Here is a 26,506-nt window from a genome sequence, read left to right as displayed (position 1 = left end):
TTTTTTTTGTTTTTTTTTTTCAGGAAACCTGGAGGGAAGGGGAATAAAACAAATACAGTTGCTCAAACAAAGTATGTCCAGAACAGATGCCTGTGTTTCTATGGTAACCATGACACCATACATACCATGACACCAATTTTAACAACACTTAAAACATTTCTGTGAAAGTTATCAGGAAAGATTACATGTTCAGAAATTTCCACTAGCCTTAAATCTTGAGATTTTAATATCTGAGGACAATGTTCTATTGTGCACAACAGAATGAATACAATGACAAGTTGTTTTAAAAATTATTTAATATACAAATGCATACACTGCTCCTTAAAACAACCATGGTACAAAATCTTACCAAATCTCAGTTGACTTGTATTGATGTAAATAATTGTTTTAGGTTCATTTACACTAGGAAGTCAATTTCTCCAGTAATGCTTCTATTCCTTTTACATTTTTATTCTGCTTCAGCTTTGGGATGAGCTTTTTTAATCCTTTTTTGACTGTGCTTGCCACGTTTTCATCAGTGCTTCGGAGAAGGCTGCAAAACATAGGGGAAAAATTAAGGATATCAAAGGTCCGAATGCAGGTTATAGAAAAAGAAGCAGTCCATGACAGGAAACAATAACTACTTAAGAAGAATATAGCTCAAGCCAGACACTATCATCTGGCTATAAATACTATAAAAAAGATGTAAAAATTCCATAAAATATGAAACATCAAGTCAGAACACAGCCAACAGAGGATAAATCACTCTGCAAGAAACTGCTGACCCCTATGCAATGCACATTCAAATACCGAGTCAGACCAGGTTGTTCTGGGTTTCACCCAGTCTGGGCTTCAAACCTGCCAGGCTGGGGACAGCCAGAACTCCCTGGGCCCCAGCCCGACTGCTGCACCATCCTCATGGGGAAAAGGTTTTTCTTTACAGAAAGAAAACAGCCTAAGCTTCTTCTGTTTAAGCTTGTGCCACTGCCTCTTACTCTCTACTCATACATTGCTGTGAAGGGACCAGCTCTCCATCCACCCGTTGGTGCCAGACATGCTCTCAGGAGCCCACAAGCTGCCCCTTTGCCCAGCTGAAACAGAGTTAGCCCCACAGCCTCTCCTTCCCAGCCAAGGAACCCAGCCCAAGTCACCCTCCACTGAATTCACTCCAGCTGTTGGTGCCTTTCTTGTTGTGCAGGTCCTAAAATGGGATGCAGTGAAGTACATCTAATATACATCAAGCCCCTTCACTATTGTACTTTCACGCTGCAGTTAGTGAAGAACAATGAAGCCTTACCAGTTCTGTTCTCCTTTTAAAAGATACTACTTTTGGAAACCAAATCAGACTTCCCAGATAAATTCTCTTCCTCAGAAACAAAGAAATTCATCATAAGCTGTAAAATACTATCAGCTTACTAGTGCCTGTCCTTTTCCCTTTCTTCAGTTAACAGTGAAATGTTTTTGGATTGAAGTACAAGATCTGCCAAGTTAATGACATACCAAATTTGCTACTTCAAAGTTATGAGTGAACACTGGCTAGAAAAGTGCTTTCTACAGCCATTTTGTGCAAGCCAGATCAGAACTACAAGTCTGACATACAAATAAACTAGGACTAGAAACAAATTGTAACACCCGCGCACTGGTATGAAGCAGGCTGCATGATACTGCAAGTCCTTACAATCCCTAGGATACTTCCAAGTGGCTCCCAAATTTACATCAACCTAAAAGCTTACTTCTTATCTATTTTTTAAGCAATGATTAGACATGGCAAACTGAACTGAGTAAGACATAAAGGAATTAATGTAACTAAGATGAGATTTAAATTTTGTCTCCTTTAGGGCACCAAATCCTGTGCTGGATGGCAACAATATAGGCAGAAAAGCACTGGATGTCCGTCTGACAACATCTTCAGCTACTTCATTCCCAGATTTATTTCTATGACTTTACAACAACCTTTAGCAACAAATTGTGTTACACTTTTAGCTGTAATAGTACCATTTAATCAAGAGGCCTTCTTTAAAACCGAATTCAGCTGAGAGTGATATTTTCTCATCTCTTCTATGACCCACATGCCCCTGATAAAAGCAAGGAAGTCCAGAATCCTGGAAAAGGACACCCTGAACACACTGGTAATTAACATGGAAAGGTATGTATGTTTCACTCACAAGAGACAAGGACTACAAAGTAGCAAGCCACTCGGGACTGCATTTTACTTATGTCTAAAAATGAATGCCAGCTTCTGACAGCTATACATGTGATGTTGCTCTCAAACTCATAGTAACCACAGGTATGTCAAGACAACATTATTAATACCGAACATCTGCATGTTTGATAACACAGCCAAAAGACCAACATAGTGACAGAGAGGGATATTTTTAAACTACTATTCTGTAAGTTCTTACAAGGTCTAGAAAGCTGGCACCTATGTATTTTGTGGATGCAAAACATATTCCACAGATTACAGAAATAAAGGAAGTCAATAACATATTTGGTGAAATACATTCTTATCCATGTTCTACTCTGATGCTACACATTATTTACAAATTAAAAAATATACCGAAAAGTCATATATAGAAATTTAAATAGGCAAGCATCTATGATAGTCATGTACTTACAACACTTAGTACACATGTGAGCATGCAGAGGGTCCTCTCATTACCTTTGGGATCCTCAAGATAGTACTAAGTCAGAACCAGGTCCCATATATTTTTATTACATTAAAAAGCAAGTAGGGCAAGGAAAGGAGAAGGTCCAGAGGGTACCAGGTTACTGAGAAGCCAAGCACATGCACTGCTTATAACTAACATATAAGCTTAAAGGACTAGATAGCCAAAATTTTTCAAATGGACTCACTGAGTAATTCTGAGTTTCAGATCTGCACATACGTAACAGATGGCTTCCGAAAGCCAACAACAAAACAAAAATCTATCATGGCTTTAGGAGGAACTAGCATTGTCTGAAAATTACCTCTGTCTGAACATTTGAGATTCTTTATGACAAAAGAAGTGCGTTGATTTTATATGGCCTGGTTTTTGGTAGCTGGCGGGGCCAAAAAAGTGGCTCCTGTGACAAGCTGCCAGAAGCTTCCACCACGTCTGGGAGAGCAATCCCTGATGGCTCTGAGGATGGACATGGTGCTAGCCAAAACAGGGCTAATGAGAGAGGTTGGTAACGCCTCTGTGATGACATATTTAATAAGAAATTCAAAACAAAGTAGACACACAGTTTTTTTCTACCCAGAGAAGAGGAGGAGGTGAAAACATGTAAGGGAAACAACATGGCAGCAGCAAGTCAGTGCAGAGGGAGGGGAGGAGCTGCTCCAGGCACCAGAGCCGAGATTCCCCTGCAGGCCATGGTGCAGGCCATGGTGCAGCCCATGGTGAAGCAGCTGTGCCCTTGCAGCCCATGGGGATCCACAAGGGATGCAGAGATCCAGCTGCAGCCCGTGGGGGAGGTGCCCATGCTGGAGTGGGTGGATGCCTGGAGGAGGCTGTGGTCCAGTGGGAGACTTTATGGAGAGAGAGGGCCCCTGCCTCCAGGGCGAGGCAGTCTGTCCTTGGAGGACTGCATCCTATGGAGGAGTGACCATACTGCAGCAATTTTGGGAGGACTGTGAGCCTGTGGGAGGGACTCATGCCACAGCAGTTTTGGGAGGACTGCTGCTCATGAAAGTGGACCCACGCCGGGGAAGTTCACGGAGAACTGTGTCCTGTGGGAGGGACCCCATGGCCTCACAGGGGAAGGATTCCTCTCCCTGAGCAGCAGAAGAAAACCCTGGGTGACAAACTGACCAAACCCCTGTGCCCTGTCTCCCTGCACTGTCTGTGGAAAGGAGGGAGGGGTTGGAGGAGAAAAAAGTGGGTTTTTTTCTCAAGGGCTTATTTTACTTCTCATTATCCTCTGCTGATTCTGTTAGTAATAAATTCACTTTCTACCTTTAAGTTAAACCTGTTTTGCACTTGGAGTGTTTTCGCCCAGACCTTATCATAACTCATGAACCCTTTGATAATTTTTTTTTCTCTCCTCTGCCCAGCTGTGGCAGGGGAGGGTGACTGAGCGGCTTTCATGGGTGCCTGGCATTTGGTCACTGTCAAACCACGACAAGAAGCACCTGGGTTTTTTAAATTAAAAGGTTTTTTAAAACTCAGCCATTACATAATTTTAAAGAATCCCCTGCTGTTACTTTACACCAGACTAAAAAAAATTAATCACTGCTGTACAGTTTAGGTAGTCTCTTGGCTTCAGTGCATGCAGTTAAACAAAAATGCCGTTAATTGCTATGTGATAGTGAAGTAAGCCAGTGTGACATGAAATGGAACAAAAGGAGATGGTTATGTTTGTGTGTTCTCAGCTGCCTAAACAAAAGGACATCATGCCTAAAAAGTCATCAAGAGAAGTTCACTCTAGAAAGAATTTAGATTTAAGTGAAATAAACCAAAGACTACCAACAAAATTCCATCAAACATACAAACAAACAGTCCTACAATATACTTTTTTCTCTCATTCCTGTTAGTTAAGTTTCATTATGGATGAAACACTATCAGTCTGGGAGGTAAGATCCCCAGTGTGGTAACAAAGGACACTTCTCAAGGCTCCACTTGTAGTGACATGAATAATAGCAGAAACGGAGAAAGACTGCCATTCCTCACACTTTTCCACAAAATACACCACTCCTGTACCAGTTTCTTTTATGATCAGTTAAAACAGTCTTCAATGTCTATTAAAAGACTATTGTTACAGTGATCACAAACAGTTATTAAAGTGTTAAATATAGGAAAAATCTATTAATTTACTTTACAAATGTATTTGGACAATCCTAACAGCTTAGAACATATACCAGCAATATCATATGTTAAATGAATCGGTTCAGCCTTGACTTAAAGGAAAAACATCCAAGCATTAATATAGTGTCAGTGAGTAAGCCTTTCTAACAAAACTTCACTGAACACCTGTGCACAGGATCAGATAACTTAAAGGCATTAGGTGCATTTGTTGAATTCTAAAGGCCTGTTACAAGAGGCAAAGAAAGAGCATTATCATTTTGGCAGCTGAACAATCTTAACAGCCACATACATATGACTAGTAAGATGTGAACTGTTTTTTTACCTGGATTGAAACTACTCTTCTACTACCAGTTCTTCTCACTAGTGATCTGAGTGACAATGACTAAAAAAAGTTAGAATTAAACTCAGATTAGCTAACAGAAGTAAAAATGGCTTTTGATTCACCTTGCAAACAGCACAAACATTGAAGTAGCCCTACTCTAAACTGATAAATAGCAGAGATGGAAGGCAAAGAGCAAGGAATCTAAAAGTAACTTCAGGAGAGAGAAAAATGGAGAAAAAAAAAAGAGACCAAGGGACTTAATGGTCAAAATCACGTTGTCTGTTTGAATTGTTTGCTGACTTTGCTTCAGTGAAAGTCTTTATGAGGTGCCAGAAGGGCAAGGTTGATATAGAAGTTCCAGAACACAGACCACATACTTCAGGTTATGGAACAAAACCTTGGGTTTCTATGACCTGATATTGACAAGCAGCTACAAAGTGAAAGCAGTGATGATTAACACTGCAGTTCACTCTTGATAAAACAAAATGTTAATCTTAATCTGATCCCTGTAAGGTATTTTTGATTTCACTAGTTGCATGATTCACTACTTCAAATTTGTGAGCCAGTTAGCTCATCATAGGTCTTTGCATATAAGTCTATTCTTATGTATGGTCTCTTCCAAACACTTCTCTGCTTCAGAGAGAACTTTTTAGGCTTTGCAATTAAGGCATCAACACAAAACAGTAATTTACCAAAACAAACAAAACAAAACAAAACAATTTCCAGATTTTTGTATGCTGCCACCAGTCCCAGATATTCTGAAGTTAATTATTTTAATGTAGCTATTTGTGGACTGCTCTTTTGAGACTTTTGTGCTTGTGAAACAAGACATGGTAGGTACAATTTTAAAAATAATTTTGTTTTTAATCTTCAGATTTTCTGATACTGAGCTGCTTCCTAGTACTCCAAAAGATGAAACTCAAGGAATAATCTATGGAAACTCTGATTTGAATTTTTCTAATCCCTGTTTCGTTCAAGACTTGCCAGCTGCATTCAAGATAGCACATGCTGAATATCATTTTGTTGGTAGAAATTGCAATTGATATTCTCTCAGCTGTTCAAGAAATTAACAATGTAATCAAATCAGAAGTAGTCATGCACCACACTTACCAACAAAGAATAATGGCACCTCGATTTACTTCTGCCCAAGTCTTCAGATTCTCAATACCAACATGTTCCACCAGCGTTCTCCCAAAGCAAACTGCAAAATGTGAGAAAGAAGCAGGGGAGTAAAAAAATGAGACAATATCTTTGTACAAAGAAGCCTGTTGAAAGTTCTCTGTAGTTTTGATTCAATCAAATAGTTTTCAGTCCCCCAAGTATTCACAAAGTTCTGCCCTCTCAAAATAATTGACTGTTCAATGCAATGCAGACCTTTATAGATATTAGACTGTTTCCAAGCACTGCATGGAATTTGTTAGACAACAGCAGCACTGTGTGACAGTTTATTATTATAAAGTATGCAAACTTGTTTGTTTTTTAAAAAGAGTCTAAAAGGCTATTAATATCTTAGAGCAGGCTTCCAGTCCAAAGAGAGAACTCAGCAAGAATCACAGAATCATTCTGGTTAAACAGATCATGGTATGCAATATATTAAACACGCAAACACCTCTGTTGAAAAATGCTACATTTTAAGCATCTGACTCTACAACTCAAGGAAAATAATTTGAACAGAAGTTACTTAAAATTTCAGAGCTAATCCTTTATTGATATCTTTTTCAGCTGTACTGATGCTCCAGAGCTCTAGTCCTTCAGTGGCTTCAAAAGCCTAAGCTGTCTTCAGACTCATTACATTAACCTAGGTTGACTTCAAGGCCCCAGCTGAATTTAAAGAACTGAACTGCATGGAAACTGTTCTTTCAACTTAGCTTGCTGAGCAAACTTATCAGTAAACAATGCAAAAAACCCCACTCGACCCCAACACCAGCCTCCAAGCACTGCAGCTATTTTTTGCTTTCACTTTAGATCCTAATTCCACCTGAAGACAGGTTAGATTTTATATAACTTGCTCCCCATGTGACAGCAATTTGTTTAGGGTTTAATGACAATTTAATAAACTTAGACCAGAAATTCTGAATGGTACTTTTTGGAGAAAACCAAAGGGAAGAGCATGTGATTAAACTGGAAATTGCACAATTTTTACAGATATAAATCCAGATTAAGATCATCATTTCAGATAGGCAAGTCTCTGAAAGACGCAACAGTTTTCCTTTGGACATTTTCAACTATCTGCTTGAGAAGTGGAAAAACAGATTACTTTCAGAAACATTTAATAAAACACAACTAACATTTTTAAAGGAAATAGTGGCTACCTGAATGTAGCAAGAGGAAAAGAAATAAAAAGTTTAACAAGATCTGATCATTCTACACAGACAAAAAGACTATTACACACAGAGAAGTTCCCTCAGATTACACTTTGCCAACCATGTGCTTTCATTTCTTGAGCTTTTTGTATGAGAAAAAGTAATAACAATTAGGATAGAGTGATACACACAGAAGATTTTACAGTTACATAATAACATAAGTTTAAAAGCTAAATTAAGATGAGAACATCTGTGCCCAATATCTGCCTTATGGAACATAAACTAGCAAAGATGTCCTATTTTTGTGCACAAATTATTTTAGTAACAGTTACAAAGCATTAACCCAGCAGCACTAATGAACACAGCAAAGATTACAGCCCGGTTTACAAGCACTAATGAAACAGGGGCTCCTGTAAGAAAGACTTCACTGTTTCTATTATTATCCTTAAACTACTATGTAATTTAGCAAAGCTATCAAGACATTTTAAGCATAGAAATAAACTCCGCCCCAAATACACATTAAAGCACTAAGAAAAAAAACCGAACCACTGCTTGCATTGCAAACAAAACCAAACATATCCTTGGCATTCTGTTTGCATAACAGCTCACAACAGCAAAAAGATAGAAACAATAACATTAAATTTTCCATATACTAGTATACTCAAAGAAATAACTGCAACTATCTTATCTGAGGTCAGATAGCAAAATACTCTGAAGTCAATCTGAGAAAATAAAGCTGTATTTCCAACATACCTTCTTTTCCGCTTGCTTTCATTTTTTCATCTTGCTCTATTAACCATTTCAAAACTAGATGGCCTGCCGGATGTTCTGCAACGTGGAGCTTTAAGGGGAACAGACAAACAAAAAAACCCCAAAATTATTTAGTGATGTTGGTTCAAAATTCAGTTACATGTCTGGCCATAAATATTTCTGCTTGGTTTATTCACTCTGCCGTCACACTGATTCACTGAGTCATGGCCTATGCTAGTATCAACAAGTTCGAAGTAAATTTCTGGTTACTCATTTAAATTGACCATTTTAACTCTCACCATCTTCCCTGAAACATTTAACTTTTCAGTAATATAAACTATATCAACCAACAATTCATCCACCCTTCAAGGACTTCATTCTTAATAAACAAAACCTCCTGGTCTGTCTCTGCCAGAACTTCTAGACCTTTCACATTTCCACACCTGAAAATCAACTACAGTATGGTTTAGAGAAAGTCACAGAAAACATGTGTAGTTCACATTAAAATTTCATTAAATGTCTATCAAAGAATGTGAAACACAGCGCTAAAGCACCACAACTATGGAAATCTGGAGATATCTATCTCAAATACAGCATGCATCATATTTTTTTGTTTTCTAGTCTATGGACAGATATCTGACTGAGTTTAACAAAGTAGGGGAGGGAAACTCTTTGGAGAGAAGGTCATACTTTGAAGACAAACAGTGCTTATCTAAGATCTTTCCTTGCATGGAGATATGCCTGAAAGGCAAGAGATCCTGTCCCTCTCAATGTAAACAGTCCAATGACCTGTAAAACTTTGATAAAGGCTTGACTGCACAGTGATAACATTAGACTGTGTAACATGCTTGTCAGCAACCTCCCCACTAAGTGTTCAAAGCATTTCTGAAGATTGAAAATCATGAAGCACCTTGCCCTACAACTCATATGAAATGCTGGCTCAAGCCATCTCTCCAGATGCACTAATAATAAACTATGAATTCAACAAGTCAGAAAATAAGATCACATCTAATGTGCAAATGCTATCAGCACAGTACACTGATGACTTACATAAAGGAAATCAAGACCAGACTTTATTTTACTAATGCAGAATATCTGCAAGATCTCAGCACCTTGTCTTCTGTACATTACCTGTCCATCACGGCCCCCTGGAACCAGCTCTTCTGCTGCTAACTTAGCAATTGCATCTAGTGCAGGCTGGATGTCACCAAGAGCTGTTCTTAAAATATCAGCAACCAAGACAAAAGTAGCTTTGTCTATGATTACTTCTTGGGTATGTTCTTGCAAATATTCTAGCAAAGGTGAGGAAATGGCTTCCAGGAGTTCATGACGACGGAGCTCAGTATTCTTCTTACTGATGAAAGAGACAGCACATTACTGCAGAAGATTTGCACTGTACACGCATCAAGTAACAAGAAATTTCAGAATGTATGTGCTATTTGAGACATTTAAATTATTGCTAGATTCAAATGCAGGCATTATTGTTCCCTCTGTTTCATGTACAATTAAATGCATGTTGGACACAGAATTAAGAACACATGGAGTGAAAATGTGTTTAAAGCTGACTGTCTCAAAACCTCTAAGTTTTTTCTTGTAAGTAACATTTACTATTTATTTGCATTTTGTTATCCCAACTATGGCAATGTATTTTTACACAGCTTACTAGTCATGTAGAACTGCTCCTTCTTCAAAAGCTGGTAAGCATCAATGTCAATACCAGAGACTGAAATCAAATTAACAATTTCCGTTCTTATTACTAGATTTTGAGATATATTTTTATGCTCGCCAAAGCACCAGTAATGCGTATTACAAATTTTCTTCTACACTGAATTTGATACATGAGCTTACACACAAAATATATCACAATATTTGCCCTTTATAAAGGGGGCAAACATGTATTATTTATATATATTTACATTACTTAGACTTATTATGAAGAAAAGTTGAAATTAAATCATGACAAAAAGTTGCATGACTTCTTCTGGGCTCTCAAGAAAAACCATGTAACTTTCACATCTGAGTTACCTATAGGCGTTTCCATCTCCCTGTTGCAGAAGTGTGATGATTTCTGGAACAAAATGTGCAGGATCTCTAGGACTTAGCAAGTACAACAAGACCTTCTTTCCATATTTGTTGTTTATTATATCAGGCAAAGAAGCCTTTATTTCCTGTGGGAGTAAACAAACAACAACAAAACATTAATGAAATAATAGTTCTTGGTCACTATCAGTATTAGGACTGTACCAGAAGAAACTCTAAATGACAGAGACATGCTATCTCTTGTTGGTAATGTATCCATCTTTTTGGAGTCCTCATGAAAGAGACAGATTTTGTGCTGAAATCTGCCTGAATCCTTACACATGCCAGGCACTCAGTGTACAGTTCCAATCACATACAAAAGTTCAAAGCACCACAGACAGACTTTGGTCCAGGATTAAGATTCTGTGGACCTGAGAGATGATAAGAAGAGACTTTCCTTCAGAGGATTTAAAGAGTTTAAAGCCCTCCTTTACCTACTAATTCTCAGCCCATACTGCCAACCCAGACAAATGATGAATTTTGCAATACTACCAAAAAAAATCCAAACCAACAAAAACACCCCCAAAAACAAAACAAAAAAAAAAAAACAAACAAAAAAAAACAAACAAAAAAAACCCCAACAAACCACCCCTTGCTTTTTCTCTGTCTCAAGCTTTACTAGTTTTTTTATCTTCCTAAAGCTGTATTTCTTTATGGGCAGAATGATAATCTCCATAAGGTATCTTTGAAGTCTAGCTGCTCTTTGAAATAATTTTAAAGATTGGTTTCTTCTACAGAATGTGCTTCAATCCTTGATTTTAAGATGCCCTCACCTCATCATCTGCTACTAGTTTTCATTAACTATCTGAAGAGCTGGTTTTGACCTAAGAATTTTTTCCCTCTTCCTGCCATTCTTTCCCTGTTCTCGACCACACATAAGCCCTGATGGGCCGACTGCGTATGTGTGAAGGCCACGTCGTGCTCTCCATTTTCTGTCCAGATTGATGTTGTAGGATGAGCAAACAGTAAACATTCCATTACTTTTGGTAATAGATTAATTCTTGATCTCAGATGAATCTGTAATTAAATGACATCTTGGAAGCTCAGCTAAAGACACAGTATCTGAACTAATAAACTCTCCAGAAAGCAGAGTGCTTGTTACACAGTACAGGAATAGGTCAAATATCTCACACTAGGACAGCTCAGATATGTCAGAACTTATTTCCTTAGACCTTTCCCAGAAGTTGTTACATTCCAGGTTTGGCTCTGGGAACCAAATCCAGCTGCAATCACAGCTGAAATCCTTGAGGAACAAAAGCCACCTCCACATGAAGATGCTTTCATCGCTCCAGACCCATTAGAGAGGCACAGTCTAAGGGCCAAATCCCTATGATAGGGTAAAAAATCCCAACTGCACCTTACACAAAGTTGCACAAGGGAAGAATTGTTCCTACTTTGCAAAACAAGCCTCATCGAACCACTTTCTCCTTACATTCCTTCTCCACATACAGAAGATTTGCCTCATCTTTATCTTCCTGCCACTTCCCCTAAACCCACCAGCCCTTACAGCTATAGCATGAGTACTACTGCAAGCAGATTACAGCACATACGTCAACGTGAATTTCTCTGCTGAGAGGATGCGAATAGTTTTGCTTGTAAAATCAATAAGGTACCATCATCATTCTCAAGTTTTCCACCAATTTCATCTCTAGAAATACTAGTAGAGCTCAGACTTCTATGATAAAAGACATTGACTTTAAAGAGACTCCAGTCACCCCTTATCCAGAATGAATGTGTACTAAAAGGGAAAATTCCAGCAAGTACTGAACCTAGTTTAAAAATTAATTCAAATAAATAATTAAAATTATGTCTGAAAGTGCTACAGTCTGCTAGGAAAAGAAAAAACTAATCATGATACATAAATATAATGAAACAGAAAAGATGGGAAGTATTTAAATAGTCTAAAAAAGCAGATGGATTCCTACTTTCATCCTCCTATACACTGACAAACACATTAACACGATTTAATATACTATTTTAGGAGAAATTCAATTACTTACTGATATAATTAACTGTTTCACAAGTTTAGTGTCATCAATGCAATCAAATGCTGCCAGCAAGACCAGATGAGAAAATTCACCCTGCAAAGATGAGACATCAAAAACCACATGCAATATTTTTTTATGAATATACTAACTGACTTAGAATCAGGATTTCTGAGGGTTTGTCTCAAACATAACATGAAGCACAAGCAAATTCTGACTACTGTCAAAGAATGAGAGAAGTCCAACATTTAGGTTTCTTTTCAAAAGCAAGGCTTTTCAAAAGAAGTATGTTGTTAAAACAAAGATAAATCTCCCATTTCAAGTGGATATACTGTTTTATCACATGCAAGCTATTAACCTAATCCTACTGTATTATCAACATTTGAAATCATAGTATTTTCCCTACAGCAACATTACATACAGACTTTATTTCTATTGTTGATTTGCCTAGAAGTGAACTAAGTCACATACAATGTTTTTGGAGATCATATCTCTGCAATGAGCCATACAGTCTTTACTGCATTGCTGGACATCAAGTCCCCAGTATACTCAAAAGGGCACAAATCAGTTCACTTGTACGTCAGTGAGGCTCTACATTGAAGTGAAACCAGATCTTCTGTGCTCCAGTGTTGCATCAGTTATTATTCACCCACTGTCCCATATTTCCATATAATTTATAAAATGAAACAATTCATTTATTCTAGTGGAAAATTATGGAGAGAAAGATTACCTAGACCAGTGGCCCTCAAAGTGGGCTGCACAAGACAACCCACTGTGGTGCAGAAAGAAAATATTTTTGGAACCATTAATAAAAAATAAAAATAGCCTCTGATTATTTTTATCTCATCCTTTCAAATTTTCTATTTCTATTATAATGTACACACTATAGTAGTAAAGGCATGTGATTTATACATAAATATATATATTGGGGATATATGCCCAGGATGTGATCAAAACGCTTGAATGCCACTGATTGAGACCACAATAACTATCAACAAATAAAAAAACCCACAGTAAACAGGAAGAGAAGTTTATAAAGCTCTTCTTTACACCTACGGTTTTGCCAGTTGGTGTAGGTATGAAATCTGGTTTCAACTGTTACTCTGCTGGTACTGCAGACTCCAAAAACATGTTTTTCATTAAAAAATAAAATAGATTTCTTCCACTGTATGCCAATGTATTTTGAACCTTCCTGACCTGACAAAAATATTGAGCATCTTCTAAGAAATACACACATTCAGAGCCTTCTCAGTGACATCTCCAGCATATCTTGATTTTAATTCCTCCTCTTTATACAGGTTGTTTTACACCCAACCAAGGAGGATTAACCAATGAGCCGCATGAAGATGCAATACAAAGTTGGGATCAACAAAATAAAAAGCAGAAAGAAAACTGAGGAATAATAATGAACTCAGCCATAATGAAGCATAGTAGTACGTGCAGTGCTCACACTGAAGCTTCTTGGCACATCTTCAAATATTCCATATAGTTCAATTATTTTATATCATCTAATACATCACTGGTATTTATTAAGATTTCAAAATTGTTCCCAGTACCAAAGAATATTTGAGCTAGCCTCTATCAAACCACTAGTTTCAGAGACTATGAAATAAATGGTTAATGAACACTTACCGTTGCTATTTTTTCAATATATGTCTTCATTGTTTTCACAATGACTTTTCTGTCCTATCCAAAAGAAAAGAGGAAACTCAAATGAGCCTAGAATACCAATGATTCTGAGTAACTAAACCGCTATTTACACCTTTCAAAAAGATAATCTTCAATTTGCTTTCTAAGGCAAAGGCATCTATCAAAGACTAACATATATTCTATTACTTTACACCCAGAACCAATACGGAAAGTTAAACCTGAATTGTGACTTGATCCCAGAGAGATCCTGTGGTATATTTACAAGTCCAGATCACCAATGGGACATGTCAAAAAAACTTGGAAAAACCAGAGCAAACAAAGAACCCCAAACCATCACATATGTTCATTCATACTTTGTCCATTAATTAAAGGAGAATGCACTTCATCTCTTCATTTGGTAAGAAACATATTCAACAGAACTTGAAACTCTAGCTTGGTTTAAACTCCTATTACTAGCAAGAATATTTTGTCAGAAAGTTCCCTCCTTGTATTTTTGGCTCGTGGAATCACTGCTCAGTCTTCTTTAGATCCATTACTACGCCTAGATCCTAGGAACTTTTTTTTTTTTTTTGCATTTTTTAACAAGTGGACTATTTCAATAAGTCATCTTTTTTATTTTCTAATATAGAAAAACATAGGAGGCATTACATTATTTCCAAGATGTGATGACGTATTACACCAAAGAATTTCTGGATACCGTATCAGGTGATGAAACTAAACCACACTTCCTATAACATTTTGCAAGTCTTGGCATTCTAAAGCCAAACATGGTTTCACATTATGACTTCTTTACTGTCCTCTCCCTACTGTCAATTTCACTTATATTAAGAAACCCATGGGATAAATGAAATGCCAATAATCTTACAGTGGAAAAATTACTCCAGGTGTCACTGCCAAAACCTCTGCTAAAAATAAAAGGAGATGCTTCTGCTATAGAAGTTCTAATGAAAGCATTTGAGTCACAAAAAGCACTGCTTAAGTTTGCCAATAGATAAAGACGGGCCAGTTTTTAACCTTGCCCTCAAATTGCTAATTGCTTCAAAATGTGCACAAGCAGAAGGACCCATATGGGCAGTCAGAGAGAACTAAGTAGAGGGAAACCAAACATTACCTTGGGAGTGCCATGCCATAAACAATGCATTGCTACACGGGCTCCATCGTGAGTGTGTGCCAGGTAGATGACAGCCTCTCTGATAGCTTCTATCATTTCCTGGGGAAGAAAAGGTGATAAAGCAAAAAGATAAAGAAAAGGCTTGAGGAACTCAAGGCTGGTGGGCAAGAAAGAATTATTTTGTCTGCCCAAATGATACTGCTCTACACTCCATTACTGGCTCTACAGAACCACTCTCATTTCCCTGACCTATGAAAAACTGCCCCAACAGCAGTCCAAAAGACTGTAAATGACACAAGCTTTCTGTCTTTAAAATTACACTGTTTGTCATAATCATGCCATGAAATCACAACTGTATTGAAGCCTGTCAGCTGTCCTATTACAAAAAAATCAACAAAGGGTACTCAGAATTGAGACAGAAATTAGAGAAAAAGACAACCATCAATTTAGGAAGAAATCTTTGAAGCTGATGCATATTCATACATACAGAGTATTAGCCAGGAAGTAAGAAGAACTAAAGTCATTTAAGCAGCAGGTTATGTTATAAATCAGATATTACAAGACATAGCCAGATGTTTTGTCTTCATATCAAATGAATGAAGTTTTCTGAAGCTATCTGACAATACCATTGTCAGATAGCTTCAGAAAAGAAGAAAAAAGGAAAAGCCAAAGAAAAATATCAAATCAAATCAAATGACACCCTCTTGGATTACTAGATACTACTTCTGTTACTATCCAATAGATTTCCTCAAAGTGCAGTTCCCATCCATGCCTCCTTCTATCCCTACCTAGAGTTCTTGCTCTTTAGCCAAAGGCCCCAACTATTTTACCAATTATTTGCAAACTGTTCAGTCACAACACAATTGATGTCACTACTTGTAAGCACAGGCAGGAAAAGATCTGCAGAAGGGGTTTCCAAACCCCGAACAGCATGTCCATATACTAGCACATTTGCCCAGAAAGCCAAGCAAGGAGATACAACCTTATTCCCCTGATTCATGCAAGCCTATGAAACCAAAAGCATTCTCAGATGTAGCATTACATAAAACCATGTACAGGAATGTTCTGGGCTCTGAAGATTTGGACTCAGAACAGGCCCTAACTAGTCCACTTCCCTACCCTTAGCTTTGGGTTTATTAACAGTACCAAAGAGTATTCAGGAGTCAAGTCTGGCAGAAAGAAGCAAGAGACAGCAAGTTTAGAAGGCTCTGCCTGACTTGAAGTGAGATGGCTCTGAGTTGCAGAACCAAGGTGAGGGTAATGGACAGACCTTGAAGATAGGTTAAGTCAAACAAGATACCAGCTTAAACCATGTCATATCATACAGACAGATTTAGGCCTAAATACAAGAATGTCTAATGTAACCTTAAGTCTACAATTTAATACGGATATAGCAAACAAAGTTTTGGTTGCTGACAGAAGGGCCAATCTCATTGCATTTTGGTCAAGATATTTTTGGACAATCATTGAGAGTTGTTAAGAAACAACACACTGGAAAGCTAAACTACTGCAAGCAATGGTCCTCACTTTAATTACATTCTCCAGCTACTGAAAACGGTCATTTAGCAGGAAGAGAGGAAACATCAAAGTCATCTCACTTTTTAAAAAAAAATTCAACTATCACAAACATTTATGAAAGTTCACTGTAGCTATAAATCTCCACACAACACTACCCTCCCATCCTCCATCTAGAATCACCAGATGTGTAGAACTCTATTAATGAAAAATGTGTACTCTTGTTGAGTTAACTTAAAACATTTTCACAAGAAGATAAAAAACATTCCACAGAAAGACAAAAGAAGACAAAAAGCAAAATAAAGATACTTACAGATCTTTGTTTTGGAAGAGCGTAAGTGAAGAAGTCCAAAAATACTTTATGTACCAGTGAGTGCTTTATCACCGCCTCTCTGTATTTGGATAGTTGAAAATAAGCAACAAGCTCCCCACAATCATTTTAAATTATGTTGGCAATACCTCATTTGTATTTTAAAAAGTTAGGCAGCGTGGTGAGCAAAAAACACATGGTCATTTTGGATTCAGATGTTTAACATTTACAGTATGTGGAAGATTCTAACAAAACTTACAAATTATAGAACGTCTTTTCTTCACTGGAGAAGCATATCAAATAATGCATTATGGAAACATATCATAGTGCAACATTTCTACCAATTGTCTGACTGGGACAGAGGATACTTTAACTCAGAGAAGGAGAGTTCAAAATTAAGGGAAGATACTCATTATGACACCTGGGACAAAACCACAGACTATTCAGCACCACAGCATTACAGCTTAAAAGAGTATCAGTATCACTGTCATCTGAACTTACAAATGTACCAGTTGTATGTCAGAAACAAACTGATTTGTGCTAGATTGTCACACCTTCAGCTGATTTTTGTCCTTACTTTTGTGCCATTGGTGTAAGAATCTGCTTCATTTCATCCAAGATAGCCTCTCTCTTTTCAGGTTGAGCTTCTAGCACTTTATCCAGTGTTGGGACAGCTGGTGTCTGAAACGAATGCACAATCAGAGGTTTAATCATACCAGTAAGAATCAGAGTTCATAGAAAATTACAATGCTTAGAACTTTTTCAATCAAATGTCAAGACAAAATTAATTTTCTGCAAAACTAACAACTTTTACAATTTAAAAAATAAAAAGCTACCTTTTCTGAGTATGTCAGAAGCTGTAAACTTCAGTTTGTACAAATTAAATATTCCTCATTAGCAAACAAAACCCACTTCTATACCCTGAGCAGCTTTTTGCCAATCACAACTGTACTGTGATTGCCAATTACATCAGCTCTTCATGCCAGATAGAAGGCAAAATACATAAAACTGGCATTGTGTTAAGGTGCTCCGGAGCTAAGCAGAAATCCTGCTTTAGGCACACATCAGAGGGCAACACAACAAGTTAATGAACTGAGAAGCTAACAAAGGCCCAGGAAATTCCAGTTCAGGAACAGCAGAGAGAGGGAATATATACCATATACTTTACACACAAAAGTACTGCCTGGTAACTCTTTTAAAATAATCTGCTCTTAGAAGAAACATCTGACTGGATAGACAATTAGAAGAAGTATTTTTTAAACCATCTCTGCTACTTTTTAAAGACTACACTGCAATTTTTTGTAAACCTACATTGTGCTGAATCTTGGTTTTGCACCACAATGTATGGCTACTTAAAGCAGTTATGCCAAAAATACCAGAATGATGGAAGCTAACAGTGTCCTTCATTCCATGGGCTGTTTGACTCCCAGTACAAATTACAGCCCATAACCACAACAAACACACCTCTCCAATACTCAGTGTTGCAAAATGCCTAACTAAAACTTACAATAACCTGTTAAGAAAATACGGGTTCAGAAATGAGCTGGTTAATTTCTTAAGACGATTTTAACAGAAATCTTGGGTATAAGGGAACAGGTGCAATAGTCATTAGACTGGAGTTAGTAATTGTGTAAAACAGTTCTGTACTTTGTAGCAAAATTCCTAACCCTAATGGATACCAACTTTACAAGTCAGCAAAAATTAAAAACAGAATTCAAAAGAATGGAGGTTGTAGTTTTTAAGAAGGTTCCAACTGCCTGGTGAACATCGACCATAGACCTAGATTTCAGTGGAGTTTGAACTCAAGTCCTACAGTCTCCATGGGAAAGGAAAACAAAAACAAAAATTAAGCCCAAATGGAACACTGTATGTGGATACTGGCCCATTCTGCCCACACTCAGTTTTCAAAAGACACAAGATAGTTCTGACACAAGAGTCATCTACAGTATTAATGAAGAATTATGTCTAAGTCTTACCTCAGCAAGGATGATATCAGCCTAGGCACTATGAGAACTGAAACTATATAAGAATAAACTGTCTCTGATGAGCAGAGCAAGCTCATACATGAACATAGCATATTTTACATAGTACAAACTAAAACAACCCACAACAATTTCATCTAAACTAGAAATGTGCAAGTAATCATTACATTTAAACATGCTAAACTAGACTGCCTTTGAACAGCTGACAGAAAAAAATGCTATCAAAATAAATAGTAGGTAAGATAGGTAAGGCATTACTAACACAACACCTTATGGGTTAAACTGTCTTAAACTACAAAATATTGAAATACCACCTTGTAAACCTGGAAAGTGTTCCCATATAGTTCTTCGGTCAGCATATTCCTCTGTTCCAGAATGGCTTTGTCATTATATGCATATTCCACCACAGCAGATGCTTCAGCATGACGGAGCATTTTTTTCACATGGCCTTTAAAACTTTTTATTATTTCTGCAACCTGTGCTTTTGTCCTGTTTTAAAGGGAAATATAAATAGTAAGAGTTAAAACTTCTAGAGATAAGCTTACCTATTGATAGTTTTATTTTTAGAAACACATCTAGGTAGTAAGTTTTATCAAAGAAACCATGAAATTTATGAATCTGAATCAGCCTTATGGCACTCAGGAAAATATGTAAAGAAAGCCAGGAATGTGAGAAAATTGTAAGGTATTTAGAGGGAAAGTAAACAGCAAATAAATTCTAGAGAATAACAAATGCCATACTGAAATGCTTAGCAAAGAAAAGTTTTAAAAGCCAGCGTTTTATATACAGCAAAGATCAACTCTGACAATAAACCTAACCTTTGTTTTTGGTCATGTTTTCCTTGACGTGTACAGCATTAGCCTTATTTGTTGCAAAAGGAAAAATACTGTTAGCACCCCCCAGCCTTTACTCCATAATATTACAAAGGTGTTGCCAGAGACGTATTTTTATTCATGATCGATCCACTACAAATTAAGAAGCAGCATTCACACTGGAAATGAAACAACACTGATGAGCAAATTCACTTGATACTCACCCATACATAAGAAACTTCTTCACAATATTTCTGGAATATTTTGACTTGCTCAACTCTATTAGGCTATCTAGAAAAGAAGGGAGAAACAGTCAGCTGGCTTATTTTTCACTACATTAACTCCATGAAATGATAAGGTATTATTTAAATAAATATGAAGAACTCACTAGAAATGATGCATCAGTTCAGAAAAAAAAGTAAAAATATTCAACAGAAAACAACATGGTTTGTTAAAATCCTTCTTAACCACAATATCAATGCATATAAGTAAAATGAAAATACCTTTCAATTCTTCAAATGTCTCTTGCCTTTGCTTCTCATTACCATACTGAATAAAGCATTGGATTACCCGGGTTGAATCATGCGCAAACGCCAGCTGAAGGACAGAGATATTTTGTTACTCTAGGTCATTCAAAAGGCAGTATGCACCATAATTATTTTAATGTATGTGCTCTCTGGTATAGCTTCATCCCACATGTAACACCAATTATAAAATTAGCAAAGCAGTTACCTGCTTATAACAAACCAAGACTTAAAGGTTTTTGCCCCTTCACAAGTACTCTATCAAAGAAAACAACAGACAACAGCTGCTGACAATTAAGGACAAGTATTAAGGTTTCCCATACTGAAATAAAACCATTAAATGGCATCTCCATTTTGTTCCTCTTCTTCATAATTTCAGAGTAAGTATGATGAAACAGTTCCACTTCAGCACGGAATATGAAAAGCTCAACATGCTCCTCACTGCAAATTTATACATTTCAAGAATAAAGCAGAAAGACTGTTTAGTATGACTAAGCATGAGAACACTAACTTCCCTAGAAAATTGCAAAGCAACAGTTGTGACTAATCAAACATCTGAGCTCCTGAACCCCAGCTAACATCAAATTTCACAGGACTAAAGCTACTTGGCTATTTTTACAACAGCCAGCTGACAGACAAAGCACCCCAGGACTACTGTCCCAAAACACAGGTGCCAAATGCAGTCTTTCAGCCCTGTTTTTATTCTTTTTACTCACAGTTTCACCATTTGTTAAAGAAGAATTCGTGAATTGGTGCAATATGCCATTAGCATTTTCTTACATTTTTAATTTTCCCATGAAGAAGCTTCTGTAGTTCATTCATCAGCTTTTCTCGTTTCTCCTTATTGCATTTCTTCCTACAAGCAAAAAAAATCTAGTAAAACAATTCCAATTGAGGAAGCAGCTTTTTTGTAGTATGATTCACTTATATCTATAAATTAAGCAGCAATACAGTACAAATAAAAACAGGTTGGCTTCTGCCAATCCAAATTTATACTGTCATTCATTAACCCTGTACAGAGATGTGACTAAGCTGTTTCAGTCATGGAAATCAAACCAGAATTCCACACTTTAACTTTATTCTTTTTTTGAGTAAAAATTTCAAAAATATTTTTTGAAACATAAACTCAAATTTGCAGTCAGAGTTGCTTACAGGTCCAAAAATCTGTAAGCATGCAAAGCACAAACACTTAGAAGAAATAAAAGTAACTTTTCTTGCAGACATGGGGCACCAGTTCTACAATTACACTCTCAGACAGAAACAATGAACCTTCACACAAAACTCATGCAGTAATCCCACTGCAGGATCAGGGTGAATCAGTGCATGCTCTGTATTTCAGGGCTGAAAAAACCAAAAATATGCAATTTCTTAAGCAATTACTCACAAATTTATGAATTTCATCCTAAAATACAAGTTCAATCCAGACATTCCTAGGACCACAGGTTACCATACTCTGTTTAATCTACCTACAATATTGCATGCAATGTTACTGTTCACTCAAAGAGATTCAGTTTGGAAATACAGTTTTATGTAATTAGAAGATGAGAAAGATGGTATTCTGGCAATTTATGACTAGAAGTCAACAAAGTGGAAGAAAAAAAGTCATTACCTTCTCATGCTTTCCCATATTTGTTTAGATTTTACAATTATGTCATAATTACTTTTATCATTAATTTGTCTGGTTTGCTTTAACTCTTTCCTTTTCTTTTTGAAGTCATTCCAATTTGGCTTCTTAGAATCTGACCCTTAGGGAAAAAAAAATATTTTCCACAGTCAATAAATAAAAGAGCAGCAATAGAATTCTTTACCAGTCTAAACTGTGTCAGTTTTATGACTTGAATTACTAACAATTCAGGGCCCTTGCCTGCAGTTACCCAGCTAGCCATAAATCTTGAATAAGTATGCTAAGGTAGTAATCTAGACTACTGGGAGAACAAGGCAAACAATTAATTTTCCTCAAAACTGTCAAAGGATGCATCACAAATCCCTTAATAGCTTAAAAATTGACTGAAGATATACTTAGCAGCTATGGCTGCCCCAATAATTCTCCCGTTTTAGTTTACTTGTAATTCATGCACACTTAACCCCTCTCCCAAAAGGAGAACCCTAACTCAAAGATACATATCTGAAAACTCTATAAAAGAAAAGAAGTTAAACCCTTTTTACATGCCTGATCTCTTTACTCAGTCAAATACATTAAGCATGGTATTTTACTATACAACCCTTGTACACTGCCACACAACAAGCTGGGGCAAAATAATGTTATAAAAGGGCCACAAATTATGCATTAAAGGCACCACCCAGAATTTGTATTGCTTAAAGCATTGTTCATTGGTTTTTAGCAGCATGTACTTAACTGTTTTACCCATTCAAAAACCCGTGTTTTCCTTTTTACAAAATGTATTATTGATTTTTATATCACTCTCCTAAAGCAACAGTCACAAGAAAAACTTGTAATGTTTTGGGAGCAGTGCAATACACAGAGGCTTTCATTTATTCTTATGAACAACATTTAAAGGTTTGCTGTGGGTTTACTTTTTTTTAAAGGAGGCTAATAAAAACATTCTACTGTTACTAGATTTTCAGACCTCTAGTGCATATTCCATGTGAAGCCATTCTGCAAACATGCAAGAACAGCAGTAATAAAATACTCGACACAATCTACTGTTCTTCAAGCAAATGACATATTTCTGCAGAACTTCAGAACCCCTCATTTAAGATCTCACTTCTCATTTTACAGCACTGATTAACTGCCCCAGTAGAACTTTACTTTAGAGGAGAGGATGGGAAAGGATGAAGATCTCAAGCAGAAGGAATTAATTTGAAAAAGAAATCCATTTAACATGATTATACCCGACAAGTATTTAGGCTTTCTGTATAAACACCAGAAAAAAAAAAGCTGTAAAACATAAAAGCAGTGTTAACACCCCTTATGCTTTTTTTTCTCTTAGAGGATGTGACCAGATAGTCTGGACCACAGAAAGGAAATAATGTAAAGGATAATCAACTTTGTTTCATTAATTTCTATTTCAAAGCTTATAGCAAGTACTTTTAGAACAGTCCAAAACACAACACGGAAAGCTCTGTGTTTGCAAATCATATGTAACAATTGCCTGTTTCTAGCTGACCACTAAACGCTGCCATTAAAATAAACAGAGCTTTAGGATGGTACGACAATTTTAAAATTTGCTGCTTTGTCTTTACTTTTGACTTCCAAGAAAACTCCAAACTGCTGATTTTCATGACTTGACTAAGCTTGCCGCTTAGTCAAGTCATGAAAATCAGCAAGTGAAGTAATTTTTCCCACTGCAAAGATTAAACAGGAAGTTAATCTGGAGTTATTCAGCCAATTTGGAAAGACAGACAGAAAGAGGAAAACCTAGATGAACAATGTGTTTTCCAAAACGTGGTTTCCCTTGATATCCAGGCTTAAAAATCTGCTCACCTCCCTCTTCACCATCCTGGCGTTTTCTCTTCTTTGCAAACTTTTCTGGTTGCTGTTTATTCTTGAATTGTTTGACAGTAGTTTTTCCAGGTCTTAACTGTCCTTTAACAAATTTCTTGGAAATGAATTTTGGCTTTTCTTCCTCATCTCCTTTGTTAAAGACTTTCTTTGGTGGACCTGAATCTATTAATCAACACAAAAGAAATCAAAATGCTATCACATAGCTACTGTTGCTTCAAAATAAAAAAAAATATTAAAAATTACTGTAACAAGAATTAAACTTCTTTCTAATAACAATCCTGTATTTAACAAAAATTTTTATGTGCTTCTCAAAGCTGGTGTTTTCACTGCAGCCCCTGGGTGTGTATGTTTTCTATAGAGAAGTTCTGCCCAGGCATTATCTTCTGGGCAGCAGTGTAACAGCTCAGGCATAAAAAGGATTATTCCATATTAAAAATTTCACCATCCTCAACATCAAATTCATCAATCCCCAAATCCCCACTCTTTTCATAGCTCATGATCAGAGCTATTTCAACATCATCTGTTCTGAGGCAGCAATGAAAGGCATCTTCTCAACCTTAACCCACAGCAGGTTCCCATCTAGCCTCACCTCTCAGATAATTTTGTCTTAATGTAGGAATGCCACGTCTAGAATCAAAAGGTTATCAACTTCAAATTTTTAACTGAGAATATTTTAGGTGAATCAGAGATGAAAGGCTTGCAATGCAACCTGCTTAAAGCATTTCAGCAAATCACTGGCTCATACAGTCAGTACAGTTTTGAACACAAGACAGAGTTAAAGAATGGCTGGGGCTGAGAGGCACTCTTGAAGTCTCGAAGTTGTCACTGCTGCAACCCTCCTGCTCCCACAAGGCCACTCAAAACCAGGACCACTCTGGGTGGCTTCTGACTGTCTCCAGTGTGATAAACCCCATCATCTCCAGGGACAACCTGTGCCCATGTGCAGTCACTCCAGGAGCAAAAAGGTTTTCCTTATACTGACAAGGAATCTCCTGTGTTTTAGTTTGTGCCCACTGTTTTCTGGTCCCTTCACTAGGCACTACTGGAAAAAGTCTGGCTCTGTCTTTGAACTCTCCCTTCAGACACTGTACACATTGAGCAGATCCCCCTCAGCCTTGTCTTCTCTCTGGGACAGGCTGAAATGACCCAGATGTCTCAGCCTTTGCCACCAGAAGAGATGCCCTGGTCCCTTCATCACCTTTGCAGCCCTTCACTGGGCTCTCTCCAGCACATCTGTATCTCTGTTGCACTGAAGAGTCAGAGCTGGGCCACAGAACTTCAGGTGAAGCCTCACCAGGGCTGAGGAGAGGGCAAGCACACAGCCCTCAATCTGCTGACAACACTCCTCCTAATGCAGCCCGGGATGCTGATACCCACCAGAGCACACTGCTGGTTCAGGTCCAGCTCCAACCACCAGGAGCCCCTGGCCCTTCCCCAGTATTTTCAGTGCATGATGGAGCTGTTCCCTTCAAGCTGCAGGACTTTGCCCTTTGCTCCTCGAGAAACTTCACCAGGCTTCTACCACCCCATTCATCCGACTTGCTGACATCCCCCTGGAGGGCAGCACAACCCTCTGGCACATCTAACACTCCTTGCAGTTCTGTGCCATCTGTAAATATGAAGATGCTGCACTTTGCCCCATTATCCAAGTCCTCCATGAAGCTGTTGAACTAAACTCGACCTTGTATCCATTCCTGAGGTCGACTGCTAATCAGCGGTCTCCAAAGAGCACACCAGTCTCTGGACCCAGCCATTCAGCACCTCTGAGAAGGTTTCAAAGGAGAGAAGACACTGACAAAGTCTTACTGAAGTCCAGGCACACAACACCCACTTCTTTTTGCTCATCCGCCAAACTAATCGTTTCAAAACATGAATTTACCACGAGAGAAAAGATAAAGAACTCCAAGCTTGCTAGTACACAACCATAACCATTAAGTCAAGGCTCCTACTGACGACCCTTTGCCTTCTTACCATTATCTTTTTTAAATCTCTTCCCGTGCGGCGCTTTTCCACGAGGTCCTTTCCCACTCTTTCCCACGAACTTCTTTTTACCCCTGTTATCCATCGCGGCAACACTGCAAACGGAGCAAGAGACAACATTACTGCACTGCCGGGGCTCTCCCGTGAGAGAACGACAGCCTGTGCCTGCTGATCAACACCCATGGCCAAGTCAAACCCTCACAGCGGACGGTGGGGTACCGGCCGCCGCGCACAGGCAAGCAGGCAGGCCCGCCCCGGCACAGCCGCTGTCCCCGCTGTCCCGGCCGCCCGCCCCGGCACACCCGCTGTCCCCGTTGTCCCGGCCGCCCGCCCCAGCACAGCCGCGGTCCCCGCTGTCCCGGCCGCCCGCCCCGGCACAGCCGCGGTCCCCGCTGTCCGGGCCGCCTGCCCCGGCACACCCGCTGTCCCCGTTGTCCCGGCCGCCTGCCCCGGCACACCCGCGGTCCCGGGCCCGCCGTCTCACCTCACACGTGCGGCCCGGCCGCGCCTGCCGGCTGCGTGTTCCGGGCGCCGCTCCCCATTGGCCGCCGCGCAGCTGCCGCGCGACAGCGCCGCGCTGCCGTGCCGTACAGCGCGCCGGGGCGTCCCGTGCCGCCGCGCGCGCGGCACGTCCCGGCTGCGGGGCCCGGACAGGGCGGGGACAGGGCGGGATCGGCCCGGACAGGCGTCGGGCTGCGGCCCTGCGGAGCGGGTGCTGCGGGGCAACAAGCCTCTGTGAGCCAGTAGTGCGCCCTTCTGGCCAGTGGTGTCCTGGGGGCATTAGGAACAGTATTCCCAGCAGGTCCAAGGAAGTGATCCTTTCCATCTGCTCAGCCCTGCTGAGGCCACACCTGGAGTGCTGTGTCCCAGAACTGGACACAGCGCTCCAGGACACGAGAGACATGGAGCTCCTGGGTCCAACAGAGAGCAGGAGAGGTGACTGAGGGACTGGAG

General features: G+C 38.7%; 1 protein-coding gene across 4 annotated transcripts; it reads right to left on the bottom strand.

Moving 5' to 3' along the window:
- Positions 1–26,130, bottom strand: PUM3 (pumilio RNA binding family member 3). 4 transcript variants are annotated; one of them, XM_030968813.1, is made up of 18 exons: positions 26,037–26,130; positions 25,544–25,647; positions 23,552–23,734; positions 21,716–21,851; positions 20,887–20,962; positions 20,086–20,179; positions 19,807–19,873; positions 19,085–19,259; positions 17,366–17,469; positions 16,792–16,870; positions 14,964–15,062; positions 13,835–13,888; positions 12,218–12,298; positions 10,164–10,306; positions 9,270–9,492; positions 8,142–8,229; positions 6,196–6,286; positions 1–532 (listed from the first exon to the last, which is right to left on the bottom strand). In XM_030968813.1, exons 2-18 carry the CDS (start codon positions 25,635–25,637, stop codon positions 403–405), a joined length of 1,917 nt encoding a protein of 638 aa, XP_030824673.1. In that variant the 5' UTR covers positions 25,638–25,647; positions 26,037–26,130; the 3' UTR covers positions 1–402. The 4 variants fall into 4 exon arrangements, with proteins under 4 accessions (XP_030824673.1, XP_030824675.1, XP_030824674.1 ...); XM_030968815.1 differs by lacking the exon at positions 26,037–26,130 and adding an exon at positions 26,011–26,024; XM_030968814.1 differs by lacking the exon at positions 26,037–26,130 and adding an exon at positions 25,972–26,012.
- Positions 26,131–26,506: the final 376 nt, after the last annotated feature.

Source organism: Camarhynchus parvulus, chromosome Z (assembly GCF_901933205.1).
Source record: "Camarhynchus parvulus chromosome Z, STF_HiC, whole genome shotgun sequence".
NCBI classification, from domain to species: domain Eukaryota; kingdom Metazoa; phylum Chordata; class Aves; order Passeriformes; family Thraupidae; genus Camarhynchus; species Camarhynchus parvulus.
Note: the sequence above shows the minus strand (reverse complement) of the source record. Positions and strands in the feature narration are given on the sequence as shown.

Bases quoted from the DNA above. Each gene is read 5' to 3' on its own strand.
- PUM3 (XM_030968813.1), bottom strand. From the start codon at position 25,637: ATGGATAACAGGGGTAAAAAGAAGTTCGTGGGAAAGAGTGGGAAAGGA. The intron at 20,963-21,715 runs GTAATGACTTTT...TTTTGCTTGTAG, and splicing joins ATATGGGAAAGCATGAGAAG to GAAGAAATGCAATAAGGAGA. The intron at 15,063-16,791 runs GTAAGTATCTTT...TTTCTTCCCCAG, and splicing joins CTCTTCCAAAACAAAGATCT to GAAATGATAGAAGCTATCAG.